The sequence below is a fragment of the Carassius auratus genome, chromosome 2, assembly GCF_003368295.1.
Source record: "Carassius auratus strain Wakin chromosome 2, ASM336829v1, whole genome shotgun sequence".
Lineage (NCBI taxonomy): Eukaryota > Metazoa > Chordata > Actinopteri > Cypriniformes > Cyprinidae > Carassius > Carassius auratus.
Window position 1 is genome coordinate 22,916,868 of NC_039244.1, and position 27,901 is coordinate 22,944,768.

At 36.1% G+C, this 27,901-nt stretch overlaps 1 protein-coding gene across 4 annotated transcripts; it reads left to right on the forward strand.

The window, feature by feature from the left end:
- The first annotated feature begins 158 nt into the window (after nucleotides 1–158).
- LOC113121022 (kin of IRRE-like protein 1) lies at nucleotides 159–27,717 on the forward strand. Of its 4 annotated transcripts, none has more exons than XM_026291231.1 (15): nucleotides 159–533; nucleotides 15,772–15,924; nucleotides 17,149–17,298; nucleotides 18,422–18,579; nucleotides 18,659–18,809; nucleotides 18,899–19,004; nucleotides 19,176–19,324; nucleotides 20,312–20,439; nucleotides 20,568–20,694; nucleotides 20,838–20,938; nucleotides 23,072–23,288; nucleotides 24,292–24,399; nucleotides 24,839–24,963; nucleotides 25,968–26,084; nucleotides 27,156–27,717. In XM_026291231.1, the coding sequence occupies exons 1-15, from the start codon at nucleotides 476–478 to the stop codon at nucleotides 27,699–27,701; spliced, it is 2,394 nt and encodes a 797-aa protein (XP_026147016.1). In that variant the 5' UTR covers nucleotides 159–475; the 3' UTR covers nucleotides 27,702–27,717. The 4 variants fall into 4 exon arrangements, with proteins under 4 accessions (XP_026147016.1, XP_026147031.1, XP_026147025.1 ...); XM_026291246.1 differs by having other exon boundaries at nucleotides 26,004–26,084; XM_026291240.1 differs by having other exon boundaries at nucleotides 24,839–24,945.
- The last annotated feature ends 184 nt before the right edge of the window (nucleotides 27,718–27,901 follow it).

A 27,901-nucleotide genomic window follows, 5' to 3' on the forward strand; every position in this document is an offset into this window, starting at 1 on the left:
TTCCCAACTGCTCCTTATTTGGATAATAATGGTCGTCTGATTGAACAGCTGGCAGATTTTAAAAGGTGAAAAATAATGTGTGTATAAGATCTAAGATCTGTCGAGCTGTGACATTGAACAGCGTGTAAGGACGACAAACGCAATGTGTGTGTGAAAGAGAGAGAGAGAGAGAGAGAGAGAGAGAGAGAGAGAGCTCCGTCGGCGCAGTACCGAGCGAGTCCTCCGGTGATCTCAGAGAGATGCTTTTCTCCTCAACAATAAAAAACCGAGATTTACTGAAAGAAAGAGATTCTCCAGCACGCTCATCCACACACATCTCGCGCGCTTCTGCTGAGGAGAGAAGAAACATGCGCTGAATGAATGAACGCAGCCCGTCTGCGCGCGAGTGACATTATCAGCGCCGGTTCGCGGGGGTTCAGAGTCCAGTGTGAAGAAGATGATCTGATGCTGTGTTTTCTGAGTGACAGAGGCGCAGATGGGCTTCAGCATGACTTGCCTCTGGATCTTAACTTTGGCCATCAGTGTTCACAGAGGTAAGACACGAGCCGCCTTCACAAGCAGCCAAATTTCTTCATTCAAATGCGTCTGTCTCTCTGTCACACGCTCGCGCACAGCTGAAGGTGTTTTAACTTAGTTACTATGGTAACGCTATAGGTTAAATAGCGCTTTGTTGTATGATCTCGTGTCATGGTTTTTAAATAGTAGGTTTTGGACAGTATGGCCCAAATGGTGACCTTATGCGCGTGTGTAAATTATTTCAAATGCTGATAATTTTTGAGAAAAATCTTAAATGTTATAGGCTCAGTATATTTCGTTTTTTATGGCTGTTATGAATGGCAGTTTTCAGGATCATGTTCGCACCTCCGATCCGCCGCCGTGCAGCTCGCGCTCTGTAAGGTAATTCAGGGTCTCGCGCCTCCCGTCTTGCTCGCGTGCGCGTGACTGTGTGCAGTAGCTACAAAAACCGTTTTCCGCGGGACGCATCACCGGTGACGGCGATATTTGACTGAGAAGAAACCACATCTAGATGAGTTCCGCGGACGAACGTGACTGTAGTGTAAAATGTAACAGTGAATGTGAATGAAAGGTGGGTTCTGCTTTGCCGCCAAGAATGAATGAAGAAAAATAAACAAATAAACATGTTGATGCGTGTGTGTATGTGTGTGTTAGCAGTTAGCAATTATTAGTTAGTGTATATATATAGTTATATAGTGTATATATATATATATATATATATATATATATATATATATAGTTTTTTTATTTAAATTGATAAACCGTAACATTTCTGTAGCTAAATGGTAAAAATAATACATGCATTAAAATATGTATAACATGTTACAGATGTTATATGTAAGGCATTTCATTCTAACAGAAATATTTTAAAAACATGTTAGAAGTAAACATTATTAATTACCTTATAATTTATGGAAAAATATATATATAGTTTAGTTTTACAAATATTGTTGAAATTATATACAATATAATGTTATTAGTAAGGAATGATTGTGAATTATTTTATAGAGTATGGAGAAAGGGACATTCCTAATTCACAGTGGGAACACTTTTCTTCTGACTTTATTTAAAAAGTATTATTAATAAAAATGTATTTATTGTAATTTAATAGTTATTTATTTAAAAGTGCTTTTATTTTGTTAGACAGTTGATTGTATTATTTTGCCTTTTCTATTATAGCTACTGTTTATAGCATTATTTCAGGGTTGTTTGCTATTCTGTTGGTGTTCTATTTCATTATTCATCATTACTGAACAATTTTGATAAACTTTAAATCATCATGTCACCTTCTATTACATTGTTATCAGAAGAACATATAATTTGAAGGGAAACTAGATTAACTTTGAAATCATACACTATAGATCACTGGGGTCCCCGGGGCCCCAAATACAAAGAAAGCAAATTCAGTCTCAACAGAACATTAGAGATAATAATAACACAGCCATTTTGTGCTTCTTAATTCAACCGGTGTGTCTGCAAATATCTGTGGATGTGTAGGTGAAGATCAGAGAGTGCATTCTCTCAGATCTGATACTTGTTAGCGGATTTTCTTGATAGTGTAGAGGAAGACACAGAGAGAGAGGTGCACGATGAAAGAAAGAGACTGAGGGAGGTGAGACCTGTTTGCAGGAAGTGTCAGCAGCTTTCTCTGATGGAGGGATTTAGAGAAGAGAAAGAGAGAGGGAGAATGATGGATTGATTGAGAGTGAGTGCACCGAGTGACACAGACATGTTGTGATGGAGGGATAGCGTGATGGAGAGATAAGGAGACAGGCCCGACTCAGTCTATCAAGGGAAGGAATGCATAGGGAGGTAAAGAAAAGACTGAGGGAGGACAGACGAGAAAATTATGTTATTTTTTAATTAGTCTGCAGTATTATGTGTTTAACATTCCTAGTGTGATCTCGAGAGCCCTTGTGTAAACGTACCATGACCACACTGTACAGAAGAAAAACGCTGACCTTTTTAGATCTTTGACATTATTTTTTGTTTTTGATGTTCTGTTCAGCTTCCCGGGATGTGAAAACATTAGGTCTTATTGAAAAAAAAGCACAAAATGAACTTGTAAATCATTAATGAATCCATTTTTACACAAACTATCCCTTGAATCGAATGCACTAAATTCCATAAGAATGACGTTATACAGAATTTACACACACACAAATGTTTTTGAATCCATTCACTAATGAAATGGCAGAATCAGAGCTTATTTGGACCATTCATGATTTATTTAAGTTAATTGTATTAATTTAGCTATCTTTATGTTTGGTTTTGTCAAATTGTTATATTTTCACAATACACGTTAGTTCAAAGCAGCTTTACAGAAATTCATGATGTTAATGTTTATAATATCTCCACATTTTCATGCCTTATAGTCACATAAAAAAAATGCATTTTGTGAAAATACAGGAAATCAAACATTTGAGATATCCTATTTAATGTAGCTTTACACAAGTCTATGTATGTGGATAAAATTGGACATTTGTATCCAACTTATAATAGTTACATTTTTCAACGAAAAAAAAATTCAGGCAGCTGAGATTTGCTATATGCTTTACTTGAATGTACTGTACAGTATGTGGATACATGTCTAACAATACTGCATACCCAACATATCAAGTATAAATAAGCACATGATGATGACACCATGATTTTTTTTTATATAGTAGATGTCCTTTAATTTATATTAATTTTTTGAAGAATCTGTTTGCATCCCAAGAAACCTAATGTTCCTGTTAATCAGGGGTGGACCTACACATGTAATGAGCTTCAGTTCAATTTCATCTACAGTTCATTACTTCTAGTATTACTTTCATTCACATATGACTCAAAATGCCTTGAGCCTGATCGTGACAGAAAGACAAAAAACTCCTAACACATTGTTTTCTTAAGCTTAACATTTTATATTAAGTATTCTTTTAGGAGACAATGACCAGCAGAATACAGTGTCGTGGAAGACAAACATTTGAAATCATCAAGCAACATGCGGTAGCGTTGTCCATTACCCAGCATGCTTTGCAGCTGAAGGATAACTGAGTGAGTTTGGAAAATTTGATAAATTATGGACTATCTGGTAAAAGGTTTCGAAACTAGTTTGGGGGATTGTTTGTAGTTAAAAGGACTGTTCACCCAAAAATGTGAAATCTCCCAGCATTTATACTCACCCTCATGCTATGGAAGTCAGTGGGGTCCTTCAGTTGTTTCAAAATATATTTTTATGTTCAACAGACTAAAGAAAGTCATACAGGTCTGGGAAAATGTATGACAGAATTTTCATTTTAGGGTGAACTATCCCTTTAACTATCCCTTTAAGTGTACTACTGGAATTTATCATATAATTTCCCTAAATCCTTACACTTTAACTAATGGAAAAATAAGTATATTTTAGCTGTTTTTTTATTTAGTTTAACTTGAAAAGAAAAATTATCAAACAAAATTTAGGAAACAGAAATGTAAAAAATATAAAACAAATAGTTCAAAATATTCAGAAAAGCTGCAAAATCTCATCGATGCTAAAATAACACTGTCTTGTACACACTGTATGACTTGTAGTGAGACACAAATGTTTAAAATGTCTGATGTTACAACTTTTTCAAAGAATATAGAAAAGTTTTATTAACATTTAGAAGTTGCATAAATGTGCCAATCATTTTGAAACTGGTTATTTTAATCCTATTGAGCATTTTTCTCATTCAGAGACCAGTGGTATATCAGTCTAACTGCATCTACTGTAAAAGACACAAGTGTTTGGGAATGTTTCCATGCACTTTGTAATAAGGCAGTAGATGAAGATTTATTTTGGATGACACTTAAACCAATGTGAGACAGTGAGAGAAACATTGATGGATTGCAATATATATCTTTAGCTACGCAAGTCTGTTTAATTACTTGGGAAACTAGTGAGCATTACATTTCGTTGGCGTGTGGACCAAACAGCATTAGCAGTGGGCTTTTTGTTTTTTAACAACTACAATGATGGAATGTTGTCTCCAAATGCCTGGATTTCTATTTATAATGAGGTGATTTCTTAGTGTAGTGTATTAATATTAGTGCACCATGTTGCTCAACACACTTATAATAGTTGTTTATAGTAATTTGTCCCTGGACTTGTATAAACCTGCATGTGTTTAAAACAGGAGCAGAAAGTCGTTCATTTCAGCACAGAGATGATCATCTGGAAACATCTCATTTATAGCCGATGCTTGTGTAGAAGAAATTTCAGTCCCAGATCTGTCTGGGCTAGAGATCTCTCCAGTGGGTTACTAGTAGGCAGCAGTAATTTTGTTAGATGAATAACTGGGGCACAGGTGTGAAGACATACATGCACGTTTGGACAAGAATAAGACTTTGTGGATTCAGAAGGAGACTGTGTATACAGATATATATGCAAAGGCACACATGTACACACGTTTGAACCTATTTTTAAACTGTAAACATGTGATGGTATTAGTGTTTTTGTAAAGCAAACAGATGTGCTATATATATATATATATATATATATATATATATATACATATACATTTTGTGCATAAATTTATAGTTAACTAAAACTAAAACCATAGAAAACCATTGAAATAAATGTTAACTGAAAAAAAGATAACACTTTACAATAAGGTTTCATTTGTTACAAATTTGATAACTATATTAGTTAACTACATAGTAACTAATTATTATTTGTTAACGTTCATTTCAACATTTACTAAAGCAGTAATAAAATTAACCGTTGTGTCTGTTAAGATTTTTTTATGTGTCTGTGCTAACATGAACTAACAAAAAGAATATTAGCTAACGTTAAAGATTTTTTGTTATTCTCATTGTTGGTTATTTTTTGTAAACACATTAAATTATATTAACTAATGGGACCTTATTGTAATGTTTTACAAATTATATATATATTATATATATTATATATATATTTCAGCTTTATTTTGTAGTTATTTCTCATGCAAATGACTAACTAGAACAAAAATGACAAAAACACAAAAAAAAATACTAACATTTTAACTAAAATAAAAATGGGAAATACAAAAAACTAATGAAGTATATACAGAATAACACAAATTTCCATAGGCCAAAATAATGTAATATATATACATATTTTGATATTCCAGTTGCGCAATTTAATACTTTTTTATTTATAATATAAATATAGAGTGAAACCCTGCCCCAGTTTCCATTATATAAACACACCCCGAAACCCTTGCAATAGAACAGATACTGAAGTTTGAGCACCCATACTCCATGTGCTCTCAGTGCCCAAAGTCCCAACACTGGCCTTTAACAGTTAATTGGCCTTAATTGATATAATAGATGTTCATGGACCTTACTGAACATGAATGAAAAAAAGTTTGTGTGAGATCTGTAGTCAATATTCTTTTTTCTTTTTTTTTTTTTTGAATATTCATTGTATTAATTTTTTTGTATAATGTTGATTAGTGCTCTGTGTAATATATTGATGATGTAATTAGTGGGGCCTTGTTGTTAGTATATGAATGTACGTATGTTTGAGAGCACTGCAGTTATCACTGAGGAAGAGCGGGCGGCATAAAGGGGGAAAACATTTTTGCACTGTCTCTTTTTTTTTTTTAAATAAATCAGTTACTATAGCAACCCTGGAAGCAGAGGCAGAGAGGGAGGGAGATGGGGTGAAGTGGGGGAGTATGAGAGACCTGGTAACCATAGCAACTCACAAAGGGACTAGAAGGAACTTACAGAAATATATGAGACGTTGTATGTTGGGAGGGAGAGGAAGAGAAAAAAAGAGCAAACGAGGTGAGAACCATCTCAGGGAGGGACAAGAGCTAAGTGCACGGAACAAAATATCTCAGCCAATCAGGAACTGACCCTCGTCACCATCGCCCAATCAGATGGCTGCTAGAACACAAAGCACCTTTCAAGCACAAGACTGCGGACTGAAGTAAAACATGACAAACAGAGAATGAATTTGCACCGCAAGATGCAGAAACAGCAATGCTCACCAAAAATGAATGAATAAACGTGACCCTGGACCACAAAAGTGTCTTAAGTGTCAATTTATCAGAATTGAGATTTATACATCATCTGAAAGCTGAATAAATGAGCTTTCCATTGATGTAGGGGCTCCATTTTATTAGGATCTGAGATACAACTATTTGAATATCTGGAATCTGAGGGTGCAAAAAAATCTAAATACTGAGAAAATGTCCAAATGAATTTTTAGCAATGCATATAACTAATACAATTTTTTATATAATTACAGTAGTAAATTTACAAAATATCTTCCTCGAACATGATTTGTACTTAATATCTTAAGGAATTTTGGCATAAAAGAAAAATCGATAATTTTGACCCATACAATGTTTTTTTTTTTTTTTTTTTGGCTATTGCTAAAAAAACACCCCAGTGGCGACATTTAATTCTTAACATTTAATTCTCAAGCAGCTTAAAGAATACAGAGGTTTTATTGAAAATGTTTGATATTTGTTTAAATATTTAATATTAAAGAGTTGTCTCTTATTGTGTAACTGGGTAAATTTATGTTCTGTTTTATTCAGGCAGAAACAGATTTTATGTCCAATTGGTTATGAATATGATATGTCAGTATTGCATGGCATATGGTTCTGCTCAGAAGACAGTCTGTTGGATACTTAGTCATCTAAAGGGATTTACAAAAACTGTAGCCCTCCCACAGCAGCTTGGGGTTAAGTTTGTAGCTTAAGGGCAGAAAAGATAGAGACAGATTATTCACAGTGTTTGGGTCATCTCTATTTGTAACTGAACTTGCAACCTTCAGGGCGGTGGTCCAGATCCTTTGGCATTAGGCTGAAGGATTCCCAAAATGCTTCAAATGACAGTGAAGGATTACACAGCCCTAACATTTATAATCAGTGCATTGTTCTCACAACAGCACTGACAATGATGGGAAGCCGAGGACTTTGTGCTTACAAAGTCAACAGCTGGTTTTAAGGAGCAATTGCTGATGGTGCTCTATATCTGACATGTAAAGTGTATCTCCTCTTGACTGGCATTTCTAATACAATTACATTTGTGTATTTGTCAGACACTTATATCCAAAGCAAATCATATTGCATTCAAGATATACATTTTGTCAGTTTAGGGCTTCCCTGGGACTTGAACCCATTTCTAGTGAACTTACTGTACTGTTTGAGCAGCAGGAACACTAGTGAGTCAAGATGTTCTAAGTTTAAGTAGCTACACCACTGACTATATGTTTTTAGTACTATGACTGTAGGCATCCATATTCTCCAAACCATTTATCATCCGCAGGGTTCTGGACTTTCTAGTAACAAGCATTTTTTTTACATTCCTGCCTAAGTTTTACGTGTGTGTCTGTGTGTGTGTGTGTGTGTGTGTGTGTAAAGCTAAATAAATGTTTTAACAATACATATATTTATTTACTATCTTATTATTTACATTTAGTCATTTGGCATATGCTTTTAATTACATTTTTTAATTATTTAATTATTCTAAATGTATATTCATATTCATGCAAATCACTCACTGATTTTGAATGTAAATATGCATGTATATTATTAATAATGCAATTCAATACGTAATATTTGATTTGATCTAATTAGCAGAACGAGATTCATTCCGTTTATTTTTCAGATACACACAAACATGCTCTGTCCCTCTGCAGTTCCTCAAGCTCACTTGCAGCGCACACACATGCACATGCATTCAATCACTGCTCTTTTCTATGCGCACACATACACACATTAGATTTGCAAATGGAAGCAGCTCTGCCTGAATGAGGGGGTGCACTGGAGAGCCAAGAGGAAGGGATGAGAGAAAGAGAGAGAGAAGAAGATAACGAGAGATGTGTCTTTTGTGTTTTTAGCCTGTCTGTCTCTCTCAGGATACCCTCCTCTTTAGTTACCATGGTGACGGCATGCTCTCCCCTCCCCTGTCTACCTTCCTACCCCGCGTTCACACTCACTCGTTTCTCTGTTACCATGGCAATGCTTCTCCCTACCATGATACCTGTGCGTTTTTTCTTTGCGTTCATAATCTCCCATTCTAAAGCAGATGCATCTGTCAGTTGTTGTGTCTTTGTATTTGTTGCTGTACTCAAAGGCTCGTCATTTGTCTGTTCTGCTTGTTCATCAGTCCGTCTCTCTGAATTAATTAGCTGATTCTCAATATCGCTGATTCTCTCTAAACACCATCAGACAGCGTGCACAGGGTGGGCAGCAAGCAGCGTGCATATAAAGAGATTTTCGGGGGTAATTTTCACAGATGACAGTTGTTGCCATGGCAACAGAACTTTAGGATTTGGATGGAAGCAGTAGAGGAAAGAATGTGGGAGAATGGATGGAAACAGCGTAAGAGATGTATGAAGAGAGAGGGAGTTCTGGATTTTCGGGAGACGATCCTCTGCATGTTCTAGTTTTTCAGTGATGCGCTGGCGAGCCGAAATGTCACAATGCAGCTGCTCTCTCCTTGTCATTCCAATATGTCCAGTTGAATTTAGTAGTGGGAGGGGGAAAAGAATCTACAATAGGATTTGTCCAAAAAAATGAACGAGATTTGTATGTATTCTGGAAAAAGATGTATGGTCATTGCCTGTACTGGATCACTGTTGTGTTTCGTTGTCAGGACGTTGCTATAGGGTTACTAAAGTGTTTTTTAGGACGTTGCTGTGCAGTAGGTAGTTTTTACCAAAGTAGGTGACATTCTCAGAAAAAAATGGCTTTCAAACAGCACAAATAAGTACACTAATAGGTACTAATATATACACTTTAGAGGAAAATGTGTATCTTTAAGGAACTTATTTGTGCCATTTAGGGGTAAATAAGGTACATTTTGAAACTGTTCTGTCATAGTGACCGCTTTAGTAGCATTTTTCTGAGAGTAGCATAACAGCTTTGGTACCATTTCGTACCATTTACTGGCCCACAAAAAGACAATTTCCAAACTGGGGGGTTGTGAGGGAACTACAAAGGGTTTGGGAGTTTGATGATGAATAAAAATACACTGACTTACTCAAAAAGATTACATATTTTATTTGTTTTGCATGTGATCATTAACCAACATCAGAGAACATCTGTTCTCAATTATTTCAATATTATATACAATTTAATATACATAAATCTCTGGGGTACATCAAGTAAACATTTTATGGCAGCACTTTAGTTTAGTGACTAATTTTTACTATAAGTTCATTATACATGAATATTACCGGCATACTGGCTGTTTGTTGATATTTATAAAGCACATATTAACGCATTATTCTGCATGACTACATTTAAGATCCCTTAATCCTGCTCCATTCCTAAACTTAACAACTACCTTACAAACTTTTAATAAGCAGCAAATTAGGAGTTTATTAAGTCAAAATGTGTAGGTAATAGATAATTAATAGTGAGAACAAACTAAAGTGTGACCAAAATGTTTTAAAAGGAATCTTTATAATCTTTATATGAGGAACTGTGGAAGGTGAAATAGTCTGCATGTGCCCAGCAAATACTAAAATCTCACTTTAATAACTGATGTAAATAAAACAAAAATGGTTGGAATATGTTTTATAAGAAAATACGGTTTCATTTGTTTTTTTCTAGTTACGTTTTTATGTTTAATTCAATGTGTTACTTGCTGTTTCTTTGTAATCGTTTGTGAAATGTCCTGGGAATCTTCTGAGTGGAAATTGTTCCTACATCCTTTTCCGTGCAATATAAAAGATTTAACATCTATTTTTAGTCTCAATTTCTGATGACATCCTCCGGGTTATGTTTCATTCCTCTTACTTATTTACCATCATACCTTAAGGTGACACTGCAAAAATTCTCTTTCATCTTGAAAAAACATCAGAGAATGTGAGATCTTTATATGAGCAAAAATCGTGTGAGAGAAGCAGAGCCTAAATGAAAAATGACCGAAAAGAGCACAAAGTGTTTACTTTCTGTGTTTTTGTTGCACAGAGGTGATTGATGCGGAAAGCTAACATTTTCTCAAATTTCTAATTAAGAGACAATAACTGAAAAAAGAGGGGAGGAGAGAGAGGTAAGAGACACAAGGTGAGATGAAAATCTTTTAGAACTGAGGAAGAAAAGGAAAGAAGAGAGACAGAGAGAAAAGAGGTAAAGGAAATGCCTCACATTCTTTCAGTGCCCGAGAAAGTGTGTGTGTGTGTGTGTGTGTGTGTGAGTGAGTTGATCGAATGGAAAAAGGAAATGGACAGTTGGGGTGAACGGGAGAAAAAGATGAGAGATAAATAAAGGAAGAAAGTTCACACACCAGAAGGAAAGATGAAAGTGGAAAACAGGAGCAGAGGAGCCATGCAGGAAATAAAAAGAAAGGAAAGAAAATATATGTCCTGCACCCCATGGAGATGACCTTTGACCTTTCTAACAGCCTGTTGCCACAAAGAGGTCAGTGGGTCGAGGCCTCAAGAAACTAAACAAACACAGATTATGACCACTCTCTTTCTTTTCTCTTGCTTCTCAGCACTCATTACACTGCAACAGCTCAAAGTGGAGTAACAGCAGATTTTCATCATCCTTTTGTTTTTTGAAGTGACTGCTTCATTAGTGGGATATACTGTACACACACACGTATCTGAGAGGAGAAGTACAGTAGATGTTTCGGTAGTTAAATCTCTCTCTCATGCGCTCCTCTGAGCATCAGTTGACTTGGGATTTCTGGGACGGGAGGGATGTGTGAAATGAAATATTAATGAAATGAAGGGCGTTTGGCGAATCCTTTACGCTGTCCTGTTTCTGTGCCACTGCTGATGTCGAGGGTCACCAGGTCCCCCTGAGGCCTCATGGTACGCTGAGTGACATTTGAGTGGTTTTGCAGAATGTCCCGAAGCATGTTACCCCTGTATACAACATGCTGCTGTTTACAGAAGAACATTTTGTGGTGTGTGTGTGCTTTCAGAGTACTTACGGTTGTTGTTGTTTTTTGTTTTGTTTTTTTATTCCTATGAATTCTTGGCATACACACAAATGTATCTCTGTGGCTCATTCTGCAAAACAGAATAACCCCTAGAGATTTTTCCTTTTTCATTGTTAATGGTTGTTCAAGTTTAATGTTTGATTTAATATTTAATAGATTCTGTGTTAATAAATTGCTGTGTGCCAGCTCAGACTGAATTATTATGTTCTATATGTTAGAAATAACCTGGCCCAGATGAAACCTGAATTTTTTTTTTTTTTTTCACTGATTTTATGTGGAAAATCTGCAAAATGCTGCACTAAATAAATACATATATACATACAGTAATGTCCTAAAATGGCAAAGGGCAGAATTATTTTGCAAAGGATGTGAGTGCTACAGTCAAACAAATCCAGTCAGCGCATTTTACATGGAAAAACACTGAAAAAGCAGCAGTGGAATACAAAAACACATTCTACTGTATGTGAAGGGCCCCTAAATGATTCAATGAATGAATCGTTTAAGCGAAAGATTCAAATGACTCACTCATGAAACAGTAACTTGTTTCCACTTACTGAGAAAGCGGGACCACAGAAAGAGACACTGGAAAATTGAGAATTCCCTAAAGTATAAGTGAAGCCAAATATTAAATAACACAAGGGATGGATTGGGGTGTGTTAGAACTTTTTGAATAACATTAATATTATTCTAGTTCAAAGAGACCAAGAACAGAGAAAGATGCAGATGGTGTAAAAATAGAGACGGAGTAAATGCAAAGGCGTGTAAGAAATGTGTAGCCATCCACTTAGAAACGTGAACGTATGAATGAACAGAGTGAATGAAGGAGGTAGAGAGGAGGAGGTAGAGGAGGAGTAATCAAATAGAGGAAAGGTGAGGACTGAGTTAAAAATGGAGGTGTAAGCTGAAAGATGATGATATTTAAAGAGTGGGATGAAATCAGAGGAGGGGGAGAAGGGTTGAAAGTACTGTAAAAAGCAGAAATTGAAATTGTATCTGTTTGTTTCTCTCCTCTGTTCCACTTACACTTTCCCTCAGGAAGGAGTGGGATAGAGCGAAGTGGGAGAGTTTTATTCACACTTTTCCTAAAGAGATCAACAAAACATGACATAGGAAAAGAAACTGGCTTACACATGAGTACAGGTGCACACATACTGTAAAACAGATAGATACTGTAAAAGAAAGTCACACAAGACAGATACAGCACACACACTCATTGATGTTAATGAGAGATGATGTGTGCAGAGAGGTAAGCATATTTACTACTCTAAAAAAAGCAATTAGCACCAGAGAAATGAAATGAAAGAGTGAATAAAATATAGCTGGAAACAGATGGAAGTGAAATGAGAGTATTTGGGAAAATGGGTTGAAAAAAGACAAATGGGGTGGAAAAATAGGGGCAGATAAAATAGCTTTGATTAAATAAACACATTCATGTAATTGCTATTTAAGTTTTGTTTCATATGCTACATTGCATTTCTTTTTAAAAATATTTTTATTGGATATTTGATTATTTTATGATTTCCTTTTATGAAGGAAGACAGTAATACCACAGAAAAATTAGCACAAATCCAGACTTTTCGAAAATGCCATCATGATAGTTTCTGGATCACTATACATTTTGGAAATATTAATGTCTATATTTAACAAAATGGGCTACATGTAAAATAACTGCTGCAGTGCTATAAAACTATGAACTTTTTATCACAACAAGAATAGAAATGTGCAATTTACTTTTGCAACCACAATGAATACATATTTTGATATGAAAATCCTGATATTTTTCTATTCGTCTGTATTTATAATGCCTAATAAACTTCTATTTTGCTAAATTATACTTTTTTCCAATTTTAAAATGAATTACTTGATATGTCAGTCACTCCTGAAACTTTGCTCCTTGTACAGTATATGGCCCCTAGCACAAAAAAAAAAAAAAAAAAAAATTTGAATTATAAATATTCAAATTCTGAACGGATTACTTTCTATTTAGCCTAGAATGTGCATAAATAGCACTTCCTCTATAATGACTAAAAAAGCTGTGACTTCAGTTCATCCCGATCTCACAAAGTTCCTTCATAATGAATGAGCCTCTTATTTACATCATGTTATAGTGAGAGGATTCGAGCAACCAGAACAAAATCCAGCATTTATTTGAAAGAAATGGCCAATCAGAGGTGTTCAAGAATCAACAGATATGTCTGTGATTGGCTACATTGAACACTACAAAAACATGTCATAAATAGAATCTTTTGACATTATCCAGAGCACAAAAATGCACTGGATAATTTACCAAATCTGTTTTGCCAAAATCCAATTACATTTTCAACTTGGGGTGCTTTTCACTGTGTTAGAAAATGGACGTGTGGCGTGAGAGTGTGAGGAAAGTTGGCAGACCTGTTTTGGTGCCTGACTCCGTTTTAGATTTATAGTGAATTTTAGTACTTGCACACAAATGCTCATTGACATCACACAACACACACCCACAAAAAATACTGTTTTATTTGTTTGTGTGCAAAATTAGAGCGAGGCTTGCCCTGAGGAAAGATGTGGACAGATGAATGTCCCGTCTGAGACCATTTTACCAAGTCATGTATTCTTGCTTAGCTCTCTGGGTACATAATTAAAAGCTTGTTTCTGTGTCTCCGTGTGCTGCTGGGTACATTATTGTCATTCTCAGTTTATCTCTTTCTCTCCATGACATTTTGCATTTGGCTCTGCTTTTCTAGATGCTTAGCATTTGGCAGCACCGCTTCAGGAATGTTCTTCTTATACTGTAGCATCTGGAAATACTTCAGAGTTTTGAAAACACACATAGACATATCAGTCTATGAATCCGATATCAGATGTTGCTTTGTTCTGAGGGCACTTTTGCATCGGTAATGACTAGTTAAAGGAATGAAGCTGCTTTGAGCGTTCTGATACACGGGCCAGTGTCATTAAGCAGCTGTGCCGCAAAGACATGACGTCATGTCTCCTGCAGTCCAATCACGATTCATGGACAGTTGCAAAGACAGAAGGCTGGTTTTATGACAGAGACTTGATGTCCAGAGACCTTGACATACCGTGTATGACTTTCTTTTTTCAATGAAACACCAAAGTCAGTGTGACAGGTTCAGTCCTCTTTCATTTGCACTATATGGAGAGGAGCGTCCAGTATATTCTTAATTATTGGTTTACTAGAGTAAATGGTGACAGAATTTCCATTTTGGTGTGACCTATTACTTAAAGTGTGATCAAGCGTTTTGTTTTATGGTTGTAAATGTAATCCTCTGGAGGTGCACCCTCTCCTTTTTTTCTCCCTCCCTTTATTAACGTTTTACCTTAATTAGCAAATTGGACTGTTACCAGTAATCCTGGAGGAGCGGCATATGCCTGAGGAGAAAGAGAGGCAGGAAGAGAGAGAATGACAGATTATTATTATTTTTTTTATCTCTGCAATGATGTAATGGATGAAAATATTTGTGATGTGGCAATAGGAGTCTGCATAGCATACGTACGTACAAATATTTATTAATCTTCATATATATATATATATATATATATATATATATATATATATATATATATATATATATATATATATATATATATGTACATGATTAACACAATGTATCAATGTCACATTGTCAAAAATTAACCAAGGATTGGGGAAAAATGTCCCTGACATTTAAAATGCAGGGTAAAATGTCCTTGTGATCTGTTATTTCTCATGTAAAATTTTAATATGCACTACCATTCATATTTTTTAAACCATTTTTATTTAGCAAGGAAGCATTTAATTAAAAGAAACATTATAGACCTTTATGTTACAAAATATTACATTTTTAAATAAATGCTGTTATTTTAAACTTATTATATTCAACAAAGAATCCTGATTATCACAATTTCCACAAAAAAATTTAGCTGCACAACTCTTTTTAACATTGACAATGATAAGAAAATGTTTCTTGAAAAGCAAATCATCATATCAGAATGATTTCTGAAGGATTGTGTGACACTAAAGAGTAGAGTAATGATGCTCAAAACTCAGCTTTGCCTTCACAGGAATAAATTACATTTAAAATTGAAATTGTAAAATCTACTAATATTTCACAATATTACTGTTTTGAATGCAATAGTTTATATTACAAATTGTTTGTGTCTGTCAAATGCAGAATTTAAGTATTTTTTATTATTTAAATGTAAATATTTTACTCTTCTCCTCTTGGCATGGATTAGAAGTATTTAATATAGATATATGCCACACCAAAAAAAAACAAAAAAAACAATCCTCATAAAAGTGGGAGAAAAACAGAAACTACAGTGTCCCTTGTACAATGTACCAAAGCTCATTTTTGCCTCTCTCTCTCTGTCTGTCAGTGCTCAGCGGCCCGCGGTTTTCTCAGGAGCCGGCGGATCAGTCTGTGGTGATCGGGGAGAGAGTAGTTTTGTCCTGTGTGGTGTTTAACTACACCGGCATTGTACAGTGGACCAAAGACGGGCTCGCTCTTGGCATCGGAGAAGATCTGAGGGGTGAGCACACACACACACACACACATCAGATCACACTAACCAAGGGCGTTATGCACCTATTTTAGAGGAGAATCTCTATAAGTGCTCTAGGTGTAACAACACAAGACCAAAGGTGGGGAAAGAACTACCTTTAAATGTACGACGGGAAACTTGAGTAGTACAAATTTGGTTCAGCATCAAAAAAGATATGGGTTCAAATGAATAAACCAAGAAATACTGCAACTAAGTCTGACAGCCAGTGATCACTATGCATTTGAGTTGTATCTAGTCAAACTAGTTTGGAGTGACACGAGAGTGGGTATGATAGCTGGATTTTCAGTATGAAGCAGTTTACTGACCAGATTTAGATTTGTGAATGCATGATTTCTGCTTAAGTGTTTAAGACAAACACCATTTTTACATACACAAATTGTGCAACCTAATTTTCAATGATAGAAATAATTATTTTGGAGTTTGGCTCAGATATCTGGCAAGTCACATTCCTCTTTAATAACCTGTGTCTATATAACATATATATATAATGCAACATACAGTACAGCATAAGGTTTCTCCCTCTCCTCCATTTAAAATGATGCAAGAGGCATATTTTTTTCCTTTCATTGTCCAGACATTGCCATTTTCTTTCTTTGTCCTCTGTCTCGCTCTCTCTTCCCCCTTTTATTTTTTTATTTTTTTGGACGTGTTGCTCCTTTGTCCGCTCTAATGACAGACACACACACATATAGATGTGCAAACATGCGCACAGGTTAAGCGTCTGCTTGCTGATTGGTTGAGCTTAAGGATGATGTAATCACTGCCAATACTTTTGTCCTCCTGGTATCCAGATCCATGATGTCATAATGTGTGTGCCAGAGAGTGTGTGCAGTCAGAATGCCAATGTGTCGGAGTGCTGCCCTCTGGTGACCAACGCATGTCCTACAAGCCACCACATAATCACACTGATTGGCTAAATTAGCTGTGAAATATGTGGCTTGTGTTTTATAATGCAAAGATCGCTGGAGCGTTCGATTAATGGACAACGAAAATGTATATTTGTTTGAGCTGTATGTTTATTAGGAGGGAAAATCTGTGAAATAAGGATAGTCATGCTTTTAAGGCAATAGAAAAATGATTTCTGACTATACTTACAAGCTATGCTGGGTGCAGTATTATCTGCATTGATAAGTGCATGAAAAATGTTACTGTGTTAAAGTGTAATGGTGTGTGTGTGTGTGTGTGTTTCAGCTTGGCCGCGGTACCGTGTATTGCGGATCTTGGATGTTGGGCAGTATAATCTGGAGATCACGTCAGCGGACCTGACCGATGACTCACTGTACGAGTGTCAGGCCACTGAAGCCGCTCTGAGGTCCAGAAGAGCTAAACTCACTGTTCTGAGTCAGTACACACATGTTCGGAATAGCATACTACCATTATAGTATTTTCACAGAATGTATAATGTGAGAAGTATGCTTTTTTATTTTTTTGCATGAAATTCCATGCATTTCAATAAACAACTCCAAATTGTATCCCACAATGCTATGCACTCAACTTGATTTTCTATTTCTTGTGTGGTAAATTAACCTAAAGCCATATGAATTGTGTTTGACATCTCTTGTTGCCGATTATTTGAACCACACTAAATTAAATGCACAAGTAAAAATTATTTTTATACCTGAGATAGTTTCTGTGACAATGTTGCAATATACTACTGTTTGAAATATTAATTGTTACATAATGTTCACAAAAAAGTATGTAGTGTACAGTATGTACTGTGAACTACGTTCTCTCTCTGTCTCTTTTTCTTTGTGAAGCTGTTCTGACATCATATGCAAAAGTGTACATTGTCATCATTGCAAAGAATTTCTTGAAAAATCAAATCACAGAATTTACATTACGACATACACAAGTGAAACAATGCGGTAATAAACTTTCCACACATACACTACCATTCAAACGTTTGGGGTTGATAAGTCTTTTTATGTTTTTTAAATTATGCTTACCAAGGCTGCACTTTTTTGTTCAAAACTACAGTAACTGTGAAATATTATACAATTCAAATGAACAGTTTTCTATTTTTATATATTTTAACATTTTATTTATTCCTGATTTTCCAGCATCATTACTCCAGTCTTAAGTGTCACATCATCTTTCAGAAATCATTCTAATACACTGATTCAGTGCTCAAGAAACATTATTATTATTATTATTATCAATGTTGAAAACAGTTGTGCTACTTAATATCCCTGAAGAAACTGTTTTTCATAATTCTTTAATGAAAGAAAGTTAAAAGAACAGCATTAGAATTTTTAACATGATAAACATGAAATCTCTTTCAATCAGTTTAATGCATGTGTAATTTTTTTTTTTTACATTACTGACCCAAAGCATTCAATCAATATTGTGACATACACAATATTCACAAAGGGCAAAATACCATATATGTGTCAGTATTTATAGATGTTATCTGCGTGCACAGTGTGTAAGTCACATTCAGCATATTATCTGTCTGTGTGTGTAGTTCCCCCTGAAGGTCCTGTTATCGAGGGCTCTCCAGAGATCCTGCTGACAGCAGGAACCTCATATAACCTCACCTGTGTGTCTCGAGGAGCAAAGCCACTGTCAACGATAGAGTGGTACAAAGATGGGATCATGGTGGAGGGAGCCCATACCAGCACTGTGAGTGACCGCACAAGATCACTTATATGAGAACATACGGTACATATTCTATCTCTCTGTCTATCTGTCTGTGTATCAGGAAGTGTTAGCAGACAGGAAGAGGGTGACCACAAAGAGTTTTCTGGAGATTCAGCCAGTGGACACAGATACAGGACGAAATTTCACCTGTGTGGCCTCAAACCTGGCTGCCCCGCTGGGAAAGAGGGTCACTGTGACACTCAACGTCCACCGTAAGTGTGTGTTTGCGTACACCTTTTTAGCTGTGCTAGCATACTGTATATGCACAAGAATGTTCCTAAGCTTCTCAATCTCTCTCCAGATCCTCCTACAGTTGTCCTGTCTATAGAGCCTCGCTCGGTTCTAGAAGGAGAGCGAGTTCAATTTACCTGCCAGGCCACTGCCAACCCTCCCATTATGGGCTACAGGTTTGTGAGTAGTGTGGGTGTCTGTGCTGATCTCAGTGACATGCTCTCTCTGTGTTACATATGCTCAGTGTGTGTTGCATTGTGTGTTTTTGACATTTTTAAATGTTTATTTCTTTTGTTTTAAATATGTTTTTAGCTTAAGTTAACTATAATTACCCTGATGTGTTGTAGGTGGGCTAAAGGGGGTGTGATTCTGGATGGAGCGAGAGAAAGTGTGTTTGAGACGACAGCAGATCACTCGTTCTTCACTGAGCCCGTGTCCTGTCTGGTCTTTAATGCGGTGGGCAGCACCAACGTCAGTATTTTAGTGGACGTTCACTGTGAGTATTTCAGTCCATCCATCCAATCATCTACCACACAGTGATGGAGTTATGTTATACTGTATGTGTTTGTCTGACGAAGGTGTTTGAACTAAACGTTGCAGATCTTTGTGAAAAAATTTTTTATTTACCCTTTGATCTTGGACCTGACCAATACTTTTTTTTTTTTATGTGCGTATTTAGATTCTTCTTCATACTGTATGTGTTTGCCTTTGATATGCGGCTCAGTGCAAATACGGTTTTAATTTAAATCTCAAATTTTAAATATAATTTAAAACAAGATAAGCCACTGATTTGGATTTTTCAGTTCTGCTCTGCTTTGGCATATCCAAAGATACAAAAACACCATTTCCAAAGCCATAGATTGAGAAATGTGTTTATTAAAATGCAGATTTAAATTTTTCTGATGCCAGTTTGCATCTAGGGTTATAACATTCAAAAATATTTTACTAACTTGTTTGATAGTTTGTCTTCAGTTTAAGTTTGAGTAAGTTTTTTTTTACTTCAAATATTTTTTTTTCAAAAAAAAACAAAAAAAACACTTAAAGCTGCGGTAGGGAACTTTTGATGCTCTAGCGGTTAATAAACAGAACTGCTTGCGTCTTGCGGAAGAACATCGTAGCCGGAACTACTTCTCTCTGTTTATGTCTATGAAGAATCACAAAGGTACTGGGTTACTCCGCCGCGGTACCCCCGAAGCAATCTAAAATAGTCCGGATATAAACACTTATTATAGGTGCACCCTAGTGATTCAGGACAAGCTAAAAACACAGTTTGGAAAATGGATTCATGGTGTACTCGCTTATTATATAAATTTTTCTACATTTTGAACACAAACAAAGTTACGGACCGCAGCTCTGATTGGTTGTTTCTTACCGGGAGCGATGTATTTCTGCAAATATATTTTTACAAAAGTTACCTACTGCAGCTTTAATTGCTTTAGTAAATTATAGTAACCTTGTTGGCTTCTTTTTCTCTCTCATGTAGTTGGTCCAATTCTGGTGCTGGAGCCGAGGCCTGTAACGGTGGACGTTGACTCTGATGTCTCACTCAACTGTAAATGGTCAGGAAATCCTCCACTCACCCTCACATGGACCAAGAAGGGCTCCAGCATGGTTAGTGCACACTAGATAATGCTTTCTACACCCTACAAAATGCACTCACTTGTGCCACACTACAAAAATACCCTATTGACCATATATAATGCTGTTTGTCTTTCTTTATTCCACTCTTTGTTGTCCAGGTCCTCAGTAACAGTAATCAGCTATTCCTGAAGTCTGTGAGTCAGGCGGATGCAGGACAGTATGTGTGTAAAGCCATCGTCCCCAGAATCGGTGTGGGAGAAACAGAGGTCACTCTTACAGTCAATGGTCAGTAACACATACAGAACTACACAAGAGTGTGTCATTGCATACACACATGGGTGAACCTACTATCTCTTTGAATGCTCATACAAGGCTGCTAAAATCGAAAAGAGTGTTATGAATCTCTAATGATGTGATTGGGTGTCCAGGTCCTCCAATCATCTCGAGCGAGCCGATCCAGTATGCGGTGAGAGGAGAGAAGGGGGAAATCAAGTGCTACATAGCCAGCACCCCTCCACCGGACAAAATCGTGAGTAGGAATCCCACTCTATAGTAAATAATACAGCTTATTCTCGACATGGGGCATGCTGTGATTTACAGCAGACAATACAGTTTAATGCATTCTGCAAATACTGTGTAGAAATGAATGTGGAATAAATAATCTCGAACTTTTCAGATTTTTTGAGTTTTAAAGTTTGTTCTTTTTTTCGAGGGTGGGCTGCTTCTTCCTTATTTTTTACATGTAGGAAATTCTGGTTGTGCATTGCCAATATCATTTCTCTGGGTTTTCAGTGCTGTTTCTTGGCACTAATGGTGCAGAAATGACATAAAGCAGCTTTATTCGGCTTTATGTATTCTCTTAATGTGTCTTTTACTGTACTTGTTTTGCGTCCTTCCTTTACTCTATACTTCATTGAATACTGAGCGAGCTTAGAGAAAGAGAACGAGAGAGCCAAAGGAAGCGTGAAAAATAGAGGTCAAGAAGATATCAAATGAGACATGAAAGATGAGGAGGGCTGACGGGGAGGGGGAGAAAAAGAGTGACAGTGCAGAACAAAGTCCTGTACCTTTCAGTGTCGATTATCACCAGCAGACGCCACGACATGACAGACAAATGAGTGAGCTTTTAACAATCTCAGCACTTTACTCAACGCTCTGCCTCTTTTCCTCCTTCCTACCTTCACTCTCGCTCTCTCCTTCATTCTCCACCTGTCCTCGCCTCACCCTCCTCCTCTTTATCGTTCTCTTTATAGTCTCTCTTTTTCCTTTCTCTCATATTAGCATGCTTTTTAAAACTGCAGTACATGTATAGTACCAAGTGAGTAAAATAAAAATTAAATACAAATAGTGCAAATGCAGCAAACCTAGGATTTACAAATAAAATAAAAGTATGGTGTGTAAAAAATTTAATAAATATAAAATAAATGAATAAAATAAAAATAAGAAATAAATATAAGAAAAGTAAAAAATATAAGTATTAAAACAGTAAACAAAGAAAACAAAAATGAACAAATAAAAAAGTTTTTTTTAAGTAAAAGACTGCAAAAAGGTAAAGAAGATTAATGAAAATAACAAATTAGTATTAACAACCAAAGTAAAGAAATGGTAAATAAAATAAGACAACTGCAGAATAAAATAAAATAGAATATAGTTATTAAAATAAAACAAATAATATGAACATATAAAATATATTTTTTACATTTGCATTTTTGAATGATAAAATAAAATAACTACAAAAAAGTAAGTAGAGTAAGATAGAAGGAACAATAATAGGATTAACAAATGGAATGGATACAAAGGAATACTTTTTTAAATAAAATGTAACAAATTAAAATAAAACAACAGTCCAATAAAATAACAGTGTGCGAAAGTTAAGCAAAAATAGCAGTCTTAAAAATAGTAAACAAATTGTAATATTAACAAATGAAATAATAGTTTATAAATTATCAATTAAAATAGCTGCACATTTTTTTATCAAAAACCTGAAAATAGAGGGAACACGTAGTAGTAAAAAATTAAAAATAAAATAAGAAATTATTATTTTTTTATTTTAATTAATAAACAGTCCACAAACTTAAAACAGAATACTATTAGGGTAATATTTAAGTAGGTTATTAAAGGGAATAAAGATCAAATTAAAACGAAATTTGTCATAATAGTATTGTTATGCATCATTTAAGTAATAGAGACTCACACTTCTCTGGTGCTCTCTGTCTGATCGTTCACTGGATATTGAGACGTGACACAACAGGACTGGCCTTAATGTGAAGATGGTACTTAAGAGATAATGAATAATGGAAAAAAAATAAGGAAAGAAAGTGGAGGAGAGGAAAGAAGAGTGGGCCATATGTTCTTGTTCCTCATCCTCTCGTCCTTTCTGTGGCGTCCCCTGCTCTCACCGTCGCTCTGTTGTCAGCTTGAGAGGGATATTAGCGCTGTGAATATTTGATGGAGTGTTGTTCATTTTGTATGAACTGTCTGCTCTCCCACAGTTCAGAGCAAAATCCTAAAAGAGCTATAATGCCTGTGAACCCCTGCCTGTGTGTGTGTGTGTGTGTGTGTGTGTGTGTGTGTGGGTATGCGTGTGTGTGTGTGTGTGTGTGTGTTTTTAAAAATACATGACATTCTCATTCAGCAGTTTTCTAATGTGGTTTTACTGCAGGTTTGGGCATGGAAGGAGAACGTGTGGGAAAAAGAGAGAGGGACGCTGCTGGAGAGGTACACAGTGGAGCAGAGTAGACCTGCGTCACAAGGGGGCGCCGTTCTGTCCACCCTCACCATCAATAATGTCATGGAGTCCGACTTCCAGTCCACCTACAACTGCACGGCATGGAACGCGTTTGGACCGGGAACCATGATCATCACACTGGAGGAGACAGGTCAGAAAAACAATACAGTGTCTATAAACGTGTCTCATTCTCTCACTACAGTAGGTCTCTTTGTGAGATAAAGTAGTATGCATATAACTCTTTCTCTCAGATATAGTACATCTATAGGTATAAAACCTCTTTCTCTTCTCACTCTCAGATATAGCATCTGTAGGTATAATACCTGTCTGTTTCTCTCACAGATATAGTGCAGTGTTTAGGTGTCCTTCTCTTAGATGTATAATTGCTGTAGATCAAATCTTTTTTACACTCAGATGTAGTGTCAGGTGTATAACACCCGTATTTTTAATCAGGGCTGGGAAGGTTACTTTTAAAAATTATTTCACTACAGATTACAAAATGCAGGCTTTGAAATGTTTTTGTAATATGTTTCATGAGATTACACAAGTTTTGTAACTTTAATCTAACACTTTGGAATATTTTGATATACATAAGGTATGTAACACAAAGGGTCCTCTAGAGAAAAATGACATACAACAAACATAGGACTCAGTTTTCCTCTGTATATATATTTTTTTACAACATAAGTTGTCCATAGTATTTATTGAAGGAAAAAATCCAGACAATCTTTAAAAAAGAAAAAAGAAACTTTACTGATGCTCTAAGAGCCAGGGGCAGGGTGTGTAAGCTTTTTTTTAGAGCTGTCTCCCTCTAAAACATAGTGGCTGCTATAGATATTATATCTAAGTATTTGCCTTTTGTAGGCATTATAAATACCTGTCTCTAAGATATTACATCTGTAGATTAATGCCTGTCAGTCCCTTGCTCTTAAACATATCTGTTTGTATAAAAAAACAATACAGTAGTGAGTGAGTATAGATATTATACCCATCTGTCTTTGACTTAGAAATACAGTAGCATCTGTAGGTAATATAAACATCTGTTTCATGGCTGTCTCTCTCTCTCTCTGTGTGTCTCTCTCTCTTTCTCTCTGTCTCTCTCTCTCTCTCTCTGTGTGTCTCTCTCTCTCTCTCTCTCTCTCTCTCTCTCTCAGATATAGTGCCTGTAGGTGTGATAGCAGGTGGATCTGTTGGATCTTCCATGTTGCTTCTGCTCCTCCTGTTTGCTCTGATATTCTATCTGTATCGACAGCGCAAAGCCAGTGAGTACACTGTGTATATGTGTGTGGCTCCGAGTGTGTGCATCTGTTTCATGTTCATTTGTTTGTGATGAATTTGTCAAATGTTTTCAGGCAATGCTCTGATATGGTGAAAAAAAAATAAATCTATTAAAATGCTTGATTATGGTTTGGTGCCCCCTTGTGGCTAGAAGACAGAAAATAAAAAAGCCTGTTTAAAACATCGGTCATATTTTACCTCAGATTCCAAAAGGAAAGAAAAATGATAAATTATATATTTTGTTTCATGTAATAATATATTTTATATTTATTTATTAACGTAATTCTAATTCAATAATTTTTAGGGCTACTATTAAGATATTTGTATTGTGACATTTTCTTGCATCTTAAACCGCTGTGATTTAATGGAACCATTAATTAAAATGATGTGAGGCTTTGTGTCAGTGATCTATTATGCTTCCAGGTCGTCGTGGAGTCACGTTGAAGCCAGACATTAAAGTGGAAACGGTCAACAAGGAGACTCACAGTCTTGAGGAGGAGGCTGCCAGCGCCTCCACAGCTACACGAATGGTAAAAGCTATGTATTCTGTGAGTATCTATAGCATAACGTAGACTGTCAGGCTGTCTGATATAACGTTCTTAAATATATGCTCAGACATGCTATTTTGTTACCATAAAAAAAATCAAGAAATAGAGACTTGTCAGACACTTGGTTTCTAAAACATTGTGCACTATGAAGCACTACAGTTTCATAAGATTTTATACAGCAAAACAGTAATATTATATGAATTATATTATTTAAAAAAAAATCCATGTAATTAAAAAAATTATTAAACAAATTTTTTAATTGTAATTTATTCTTATAATGGCAATGCTGAATTTGCAGCACCATTACTCCAGTCACATGATCCTCATTAAATTATTTTTATATGCTGATTTTGTGCTTTTTTAATAACATGTCTTATTGTCATCGATGTTGAATACAGTTGGACTATACTACTTTTAAAAGAAAATCTCACTGATCCCAACCTTTGAATGGTAGTGTTGCTGTATGGAATATCAAACATATTGTGATTGTAGTGATTATATTCTGTTAGAATTTTAGCTTTCAGTGTAAACAGAAACATTACTTGTTGCTGGAAGCTTCTATTGTTTATTTGAATATGGTTTAACTGCTCTATAAAATCTCTACAATCACATTATCTAGTCACACTGGTATATTTTTAGTCAAAATAAAGCATTTACATGATTTTTAGTCTGACTGAAATAAAAATATTAAAGTGCATTTAAAAATAGTGAGTTTAGGAGCCACCTATTTTAGTGCTTTTTAAATTGGGTCGTTTCTTCTTAATTTTATCCACAACAGTGAAAGAATTAAAGAAATATGTTTTTGAATAGATTTTTGAATTGAAAAGATAAACCTATTAGTAAAAAGAGTTTCTAATGGTGAAAGACTTTCTTTCCACCACAAACTAAAGAACATCTATTTTTCACCAGTTCTGATAAAGCTGATATCCTGTTTTCCTCCCTCTCTCTCTCTCCTTCTCTTCCTCCCTCTCTCCGTGTGTGTGTTTTGTCGTTTGATGGTTTAGTTTCTTCCCTCTGTCTCCCTCTCTCCCTCCACCCAGCCCTTCAAAGATGACATGGAGCTGAAGCAGGACATCCAGAGCGACACGCTGGAGCCCAAGGCGGAGGAGTATGAGGCCAAGGTAAGAAACAGAATGTATGACATGAATGCTATACTTAAAGGAGAAGTGTACCATTTTTTGAAAGTGTTACTTTAACATCCTAGGACAATATAGCTTGACTACTTCTAAAAGTGAAAAAAAAATAATAATAATACTGTGGCGTTATATCAAAACATTCATTTTTTGAGAACCCATGCCAGCCTCACACAGGAACATTGGCTCAACCAATGCTGTGAGTGTAGGGTGGGGCTATCGATTTGCCTGACCAGTAGCAAGAAGTGTTCATGAAAACTGTCATTCATTTTCCATTTCTGTTTGCTGATGGTTGTGCTGCAGAAATTACACAATTTACCTGTAATGTCTGACAGAGACAAAGGAAGTATTATAGTTATGGTCCATTTTTTTTTTTACCACCCAATATATATATATATATTTCCCTTTTATTTATTTTTTTCAGTTTTTCCTTTTTTTCCTTTTTACTTTTTATATTACTGTCAGAAGTAAGACTTTATAAAATAGAACACAGTTGTTTTAAATTGCAATACAATTTTACAATATTACTGTTTTACAGTATTTTCGTCACCATATTTTTTAAAACATTTAAAAATCTTACCAACTCCAGACTTTTTTAATGATAGTGTGTGCAAATGTAACGGAGGCCAGCAAGTAGGTACTGTGCAGGTAAAGCTCACTCCCTGATGCTATTGGCTGCAGTCATTTAGCCTTCTTGTTAAGTTGCCACTTCCCATGCTAGAGACCTGGGTTCGAGGCCCACTCAGAGCGAGTGCGAGATGTGAAAGCGAGTCCCCCGGAGAGAGGGCTTACACAAACACAGATGTTAGCACACTCTTATACAGTACCTGTAAACCAGAACTAAATGTGCGGTCACATTAGTGAAATTTCTGCAAAGCAGAAAAAAAAATTTTGTTCAGTGTGGTGAATTTGCATGACCACCTCAAGTGAAAAATGCATGAAAAAATGCTTCACACAAAACTCTTAATCAGTTTAAAACTGACCTGAGTATGTTAATTGTGACTGCACCCTAAACAACAATTAGTGCATTGCAGTAAAATATATATTTTGTAATTTCAGGACCCCACCAATGGTTACTACAATGTTCGAGCTACAACACATGATGAAGTCCGCACTTCTAACCGTTCCCTGCTGTACCAGGAATTTCGGCCACCAAATCCTGCTTCAGTTTCGGCGTCAGCTGGTGGCCCAGTGGCCAACATTCACCCGGCACCCATGGGCCGTTACGAGCCCCGGCCCACATCCCGAATGGCTCACAACACATACACCCATTTTAACACCATTGCCAGGGCGTCGCAAATCCAAGCCCCACCCAACCCTGTCTCCAAGACCACGCACTATACTGGAGAGCGTGGCCTGCTGGAATCAACCAATCCACTGGCTTTTGACAGCTACGCTTATTCAACAACACCTCAATACAGGTTAGGTTTTGCCCCGCCTTTGGAGGCAGGACCAGCCTATGAAATGTATCCTACTGGACAAGGGGTGGGGACGAGTCAAGATGCTAACGTGGGAAAACACTCCAGCTCCGCCCAATTTCCATATTCAACCCCACCTACAGAATACTCTCAGAGACACACGCAGAGAATGCAGACTCATGTGTAACACACACTTACCAACAAAAAAGCACTTCCGTGGAAGAAAATATATGGTACACGTGCTAATTTTTTACAAACTCTTACAGTATGAAAACTCTCCAATGCAACTATATGCAAACACACACACACACACACATTGTGTTTTCTACCTTTACAACAACGTGATTTAGAGAAAAAAAAGTGCCAAATTAATAAATGACTGCAGCA

Bases quoted from the DNA above. Each gene is read 5' to 3' on its own strand.
- LOC113121022 (XM_026291231.1), top strand. From the start codon at position 476: ATGGGCTTCAGCATGACTTGCCTCTGGATCTTAACTTTGGCCATCAGT. The intron at 18,580-18,658 runs GTGAGTGACCGC...TCTGTGTATCAG, and splicing joins AGGGAGCCCATACCAGCACT to GAAGTGTTAGCAGACAGGAA. The intron at 19,005-19,175 runs GTTTGTGAGTAG...GATGTGTTGTAG, and splicing joins CCTCCCATTATGGGCTACAG to GTGGGCTAAAGGGGGTGTGA.